This window comes from Phallusia mammillata, chromosome 8 (genome assembly GCF_965637545.1).
Source record: "Phallusia mammillata chromosome 8, kaPhaMamm4.hap1.1, whole genome shotgun sequence".
Lineage (NCBI taxonomy): Eukaryota > Metazoa > Chordata > Ascidiacea > Phlebobranchia > Ascidiidae > Phallusia > Phallusia mammillata.
In genome coordinates this window covers 6,166,338-6,173,114 of record NC_137259.1, presented here as the reverse complement: position 1 = coordinate 6,173,114, position 6,777 = coordinate 6,166,338, and the positions used below count along the sequence as shown (strand labels likewise).

The following is a 6,777-nucleotide window of genomic DNA, read 5'->3' as shown; positions in this document are numbered from 1 at the left end:
CTGCTGCTGTCAATTTGTGAGCAGCAATTAAGACTAATTCGTTTAGTTAAAAAAGCAAGCATTAAGCAGTTAAGCACTTCATGTACAACATCTCCCATAAATGAAAACACATTATACAACCCTATACCACTTTTAAAAGTCACATGATACACAAAGAAACAAACAAACAACGAATTTCCGGCATATGGCACATGAAAAATAAAAACACAAATATAAATCTGAAACACCAGCGCACAGTGATACCACTGTTATTGTTTTATTTGTAACAACTAACTTTTGCAAGTACTGAATGAATGAAACGTATTCGTTCTTGTTCTTGGACCGGCCTTCCCAGCTCAGCCAGTCAGCTGGCCAACTACGATTCTTTACCTTCTTTTGCAAACTTGCTTTGACATGGTCATAAAAATCTTAAAAATGCGTGAGTTGTCACTTCGTCACTTTTAATATAATGGACCTAATAGTCTAAAATGTGGCCACTGTGCCTTACGCGAATCATGTAAATAGTTTTTTTTTAGTACATGATAATATAGATAACCTTTACATATTATAAGTAGAGCGCATCTTGCATTTGTGTCGATTGCTCTTTCAACTACACTAAACGTTTTTTTGGACTATTATTTTATTTGCACTTTATGTTTGCATTTTATAGTAGATAAAAGCAAAATACAACGACTTATTCGTTTGAAAAAATACAATCAACAAAGATAAATTTCCGATTTCCGTAGATACACCTTCCGCATGTGTGGTTGCCGACTACGTCCACGTGTTGAACTTTTTATTTCAGACTTCTGAACAGGGAACTGAGGGAAGTGTGTGAAAAGTAATTTTACTGTATATTTAAAGATATTCTACTGTTTCGCAAATGTTCCAATACACGGTGTACGTATGTTTTTTATTGTGTTTTTTTAAAGGTATTGCTGGTTTAACATTTTTACTGGCAAAGCAATTGTTTGTAAAAAATACCTCGTACGTTTTTTTTAACGTAAAAATCTGAAATGGTTGAACTTAGTGAAAGTCCAATTGCGTCCCCCGACAAACCGATACTTGAAACTTCTTTGGAAGATATTCCAGTGGTAAAGACGAAAAAGATAAAAAAGGTAAAGAAATCTTCAACCAAAAAGGCAACACCATCCAAGAAAGAAAAGAAAAAGGTAGGAGGATAGGCTAATGAGCCATATCTACTGTTTGTATAGGACTATTACTTATATTCTGATAATTTCTTGTTGTAGAAAAGTTCCACAGAAAACAATGAAGAATCAGTTGATGATGAACCTCCGAAAAAGAAAAAGAAGTCTGAAACCCCACAAAAGAAAGTAAAAAAGGTAACCACCTTATCCCAAAATTATAGGGTTCAGTGATTTTTTTGCATCCTGCTAATCTTTGAAAACAGAGTTTGTCTCAGCTATTACTATAGTAATATTGTATACAATATTGATTACTTTGTCAGTGCATGTAAAATATACAGGATCACTTGAATGATGCGTGCATTTAATATTACCACTGCTTGGTACATTTTTATATCATTTGTTGCATTTTATATTGCTTGGTGGGCCGTCAAGTTGGTTGATGCACCTTTGTGTAGTTTGACGGACTTGTAACTGTGCACCAAACAATCCAAGTGTTCCTGTATATTTTAAATGGCCCCAAAATATTTTTTTGTATTTGATGGCTTTTAAAGAAGTAGCTTGAAGTTATTGTAGTTCGCAAGTTATAACTTTTAGTTTTTATTTGAAGGCGAAAAAAGTTGATGAAGATGTGTCCGAAGAAGAAAATAATAGTGTCACAGTTGTTGATGAAAACTCACCAGAATATATCGGCGACTTTTCTCATTTTCGGATTACTGAAAACACCAAACCCTTGCTGCTGAAACAAGGGGTTAAATACTTGTTTCCAATTCAAGTAAAGACTTTCGATCATGTGTTTGATGGAGAAGATCTGATTGCTCAAGCCAGTAAGTTTCATTAGTTGTCAGGGGAAGGTCGAACCAGTTAGAAAAAAAAAATTGTGTGTGAAAAATAATGTTTCTTTTAAATATCATTCTGACACTTTTTTTTTTAAATAGGAACTGGAACTGGAAAAACTGTAAGCAAACTCATATTCTTGGTACTCATTTTTGCTTACTATTTCTGACACATTTAATCTTTTACAGCTATCTTTTGCTCTTCCTTTGATTGAGAAGTTATTGTCAAAAAACTTTAAACGAACAAGGGGTCGAGCTCCGCAGGTACAGAAACTAAAATATTTTGTAAAATTCCTTACTTTTGTGCATATTCTTTGTTGTCATTTGAAAACCTTTTTTTCCCATAAGGTTTTGGTGATGACCCCCACAAGAGAGTTAGCCATTCAAGTCCATGATGATTTCAAATCTATTTGTCAATCCCTCGCATTGGTGTGTGTTTATGGTGGTTCTCCCTACTACCCACAAGGTAAGATAAATTTACAATATATATCTTTAACGTGACATTTTTGTCATATCATGGCAGATCAATTGTTATCCTTTTGTACAACATTTTACCATGCCCAATTGTTTTCAGAAAGTGCAATGCGTAGTGGAGTGGATATTGTGGTGGGAACTCCTGGGAGAATTCTGGATCATTTAAAGTATAGCAACCCTTGTTAAACTCTCTTTATGATGATAATTAAACGCTGACAACATTTTTTGCTTTGTAAGGAAAGGCAATCTACGGTTGGATGAAGTCAATCATGTGGTTCTGGATGAGGTAGACAATATGTTGGACATGGGCTTTGCCCCAACTGTGGAAGAGATTTTACAATATGGATACACACAAGGTTGGTAAAATGGTTTGAATTAAGCAAACAGCAGACAGTGTAAGCAGTTTTGACCTATAAGGTATCATCAGTGCAGGTGGTAACAAGACATAGCCTGTATAGTTAAGTGTTTATATAAAACCCAAGTTGTCCAACCCATTGTTAAACAACTGAGCCTTAGGTGTCCAAAATAATGCAAATGGTATTGGAAACAGCACAAAAAATGTTTATTGTCCAATAAATGAAACTTTTGGGTTCTAATATTTAAGCAGGTGTTTTGTGTTGTAAATCACCTTTGGTCTGGTATTACTTTATTAGACACTTCAGTTTGTTGGAAATAACAGGGTCATCAGCCATGCCTCACCAAAAATCTGTTTATAAATTAACTTGTGTTAAATTTATGCCTTGTTTTGTATGTTATCATGTTCTCATCTTTAGAAAGGGAAAATCCTCCCCAAACTCTGCTGTTTTCTGCCACCTGTCCTCAATGGGTCTACAAGACAGCTGAAAAGTATATGCGAGGTGATAAAACTGCCCATGTGGATACGATTGGAACATCATTAAATAGAACTGCTACTACTGTGGAACATCTTGCCATAAGATGCCAGTACAGTGACAGAGCCGGAATAATAGGTAAATAAACTTTTATTTTTGTTTATCAGTAGCTATGCAATCCAAAGTGTTGAGTACAAAATGGATATAATCAGTTTCCATTTTGATAATTTGCCTTTGGGAAATTATACTTGTGTCTTTGCTTAACAATAGTGCAACGTAGTTTGCAATTTTGCCAAGGCACAGACAGTTTTTGTATCTATTACTTGGTTGAACGCTTTTTTATGCTGGGTTTTAACTATTGCCCAAATAATATTCACCTTTACATGAGGTCATATGTACAATTTTAGGCAACCATCAAACACTCAGGTTTAATGCTGACTGTAATTTTGTAGGTGGTGTAGTCCAATTGCATAGTGGAATGCATGGACGTGCAATGATATTCACTGATACCAAGCGAGAGGCAAATGAGCTTGTAGTCTGTGATGCTTTACAGCAACTGAAAGCTCAAGTCTTGCATGGTGATATTGAACAAAAACAGCGTGAAATTACATTAAAGGTATGTACGTTACTTCTGCTTTGTAATGCCGTTTTTAACAGATGTTTATATTTAGGCATATAGAGATGGAACTGTAAAGTGTTTAGTTGCTACCAATGTGGCTGCAAGAGGCCTTGATATCCCCGAAATAGATCTGGTTATTCAAACAAGTCCCCCACAGGTAAGCAGAGTAAATAATATTATGCACATTGTAGCTCTATTCCTCATTGTAAATTTGGCATGATGCTTGCTCTGATCAATAAATTTGACTGTAAGTTATATCATATCACCTACAATATGTTACATCATTTTTAGCCACTATAGTTCAATTTGCGTTAAATTTGAATTTTGTGTTCATAAATAAACCACCTCTGTTATCAAGTAATGATTGTTATATGACTTCAAATGATGTGTGATTTATAGCTTAATATTTAGTTAGCAAAGATATTTTGAACACAGGATATTGAATCTTACATTCACCGATCTGGGCGTACAGGCAGAGCTGGCCGAACAGGTGTCTGTGTTTGCTTGTATAAACCCAGGGAGGATGGAGCAATAAGAAAAGTAGAATGGACTGCAGGCATTAAGTTTAAATTTGTTGGACCACCCCAACCAAAGGTAAAAATATGTACTACGTATATTTTTTATAGTCAAATGCTATACATTGGAATATTAAATGAAAGTTACAAAGTTGTGTTGGTTATGTTAGCCCGTTTCAACATTATTAGAGATGCAGCACCCTTTTCACAATGAAATGATAAAATGTATGCACTCTAGTAATTCTTTTCATATTATTGAAATCTCCTTGCAAGTAAAACAACCGCGACGATTCAGGGTCATCAAAATCAGATCAAGAAAATTCAGTGTAAAAACCACTAAATCTGTCGCTATATTTTATTTGTTTGATCAAAACAAATGCATTTCGCTATAAAAAGCATCATCAGTGTCTAAAAACAAAATAAAAAATAAAAAGCGGGATAAGAGCAAAAAATGCAAAAAACACACACCCCCAGACCAACCGCAAAAAGCCTTTCCTCTGTCTTACAGGACTGCAAATGCAGACCGGCAGGTATGGCGTTGATAAAACACACGAAAAAAGGCCGAGGAAAAGATAAGGGCGCAAAACGAAAAAACAAACACGATTGCAAATGTATGCACTCTGTAGCCTAATTCATCTGATACAATTTATAACTTGTCCAAAACTGTTAGTGTTTGAATGTAGCACTACCATTTCATACTTATTTTGTGCTTTGAAAGGATATTGTAAAAGCTTCCATACAAGATGCAATGACTTCCCTGGAGTCTGTGGAAAAAGCTATTTCTGCTGAATTTATGGAACAGGCAGAAATAGTGGCTGCCAAACACGAAGGGGGTAAGTAAAATGTCTCCTTCATAAGTTTAGCAAGTAAGACCATTCTAAACACAATAATGACATATTTGCCTATGCATTACGTTTGTTGGTAAAATATTTTGTTTGTGTTAATTTGCAGGTGCGGTGGAAGCCCTCGCTGCTGCCCTTGCCTGGATATCTGGGGCTGGAAAAGTCAAATCTCGATCATTGCTTAGTTCACAATTGGTAAGTGTAAATTATCACTTGATAAGCAAAAACAAAGGAATGAAAGATGTCTATTTTGGTTTGTTGCCTTTTTATGTACAATAATGATATTTATTAATTTGTCAAAACAATAGCCGTAATGTAAGGCAGTGGTTGGCGGTTTCAGGCTAAATGCTTCGAAGTCTGCAGTTGAAAAAAGGTTGCCGACCCCTGATGTAAGAGATACATTCCTGAAACACCACAGAGCAATGATTGTGTAATATGTTTGAATGAAGCAAAATTGCTTACTTTAAACACTTTCAGTTTTGGGATATAATGATGACATTTGTGCTTGTTTAACGATTATCCTTATGAAATTTTTTAGTGTGAAAAATTCATGTGATTAAAAAGTAAAATAATTTTTGCTCGAAGGGATACACATCATGGGTAATGAAAGCCGACTTTGAGGTGCGTTATGCTGGATTCTTCTACACCACATTAGAAAAGAACACAACCAGAGAATTAAGAGATGCTGTTAAAGGACTTCGTTTAACTGCTGATAAAATGGTACGACCTGCTACTATCTTACGTTTTCAGTGATAATGTTTTTAGAATCAGTTTATTTCACCATTTTGACAAGAGTTTTAGTGTTTTTTGATCACATACAAATTTCTTTAACATTTGTACCTTGCTATGTTCTTACTAAGAGTTTCAGAGCTCATAATTGTAAAGTTTTCAATTAAACTGTTTCATAAGCATATGACCAGTGTTCTTGTCAAACTTTGCAAATAACGAAATTCAATTACAGGGTGCTGTGTTCGATCTTCCAAACCATTGTACAGAAGATTTACAACGTCTGTGGACCGATTCCAGTACAATGACACTTGCCAAAGCTGAAGAGTTACCCGAATTACTAGAAGATAACCGAAATTCACAACGTTCAAATAACCGCTATGGCGACAGGAGTAACTCCAGTTATTCGAGGGGCCGATTCAGTGGAGGCGGATCTAGGGGTAACGGCGGGGGCCGTGGACGTTCCTGGGGTAATAATAACTTTGGTGGCCGTAGCCAGGGGGGTAACAGTCGAGGGGGTGGGGGTTTTCGGGGCGGAAACAGGGGTGGGGGTTTCAAGCGAAAGTGGGTTGATATTTAATGTATGTAAATTATTGCGCGTTTTTTCCTTTGCATTTTAGGAACACATTTTTTTCTGGTTTTGCCTAAAAAGTTGGTGAAATAAAAAGAACTAACAGAAAAGTTTGATGTCGTATTTTTTGAACAAGTGGTTTTTAGCGTTAGGGTATTTTAGTGGTTATCAAACTCTGGTTCACGATGCCTTTCGGGTTGTTTTAGTGACTAAAGTCCCCCAATTTGCTGCAGAGAATCC

The 6,777-nt window shown here is 35.7% G+C and overlaps 1 protein-coding gene across 1 annotated transcript; it reads left to right on the top strand.

The window, feature by feature from the left end:
• The first annotated feature begins 889 nt into the window (after positions 1-889).
• LOC145203746 (nucleolar RNA helicase 2-like) lies at positions 890-6,645 on the top strand. The gene is made up of 16 exons (XM_080076036.1): positions 890-1,151; positions 1,230-1,322; positions 1,735-1,951; positions 2,063-2,082; positions 2,150-2,224; positions 2,309-2,426; positions 2,535-2,601; positions 2,672-2,790; positions 3,208-3,402; positions 3,717-3,880; positions 3,936-4,040; positions 4,319-4,477; positions 5,117-5,231; positions 5,350-5,435; positions 5,826-5,960; positions 6,202-6,645. The coding sequence occupies exons 1-16, from the start codon at positions 996-998 to the stop codon at positions 6,544-6,546; spliced, it is 2,169 nt and encodes a 722-aa protein (XP_079932162.1). The 5' UTR covers positions 890-995; the 3' UTR covers positions 6,547-6,645.
• Positions 6,646-6,777: the final 132 nt, after the last annotated feature.

Excerpts from the sequence above, each read along its gene's own strand:
- LOC145203746 (XM_080076036.1), top strand. The coding sequence starts at position 996 with ATGGTTGAACTTAGTGAAAGTCCAATTGCGTCCCCCGACAAACCGATA. Across the intron at positions 2,225-2,308 it reads CAAGGGGTCGAGCTCCGCAG|GTTTTGGTGATGACCCCCAC; the intron begins GTACAGAAACTA and ends TTTTCCCATAAG. Across the intron at positions 3,403-3,716 it reads TGACAGAGCCGGAATAATAG|GTGGTGTAGTCCAATTGCAT; the intron begins GTAAATAAACTT and ends GTAATTTTGTAG.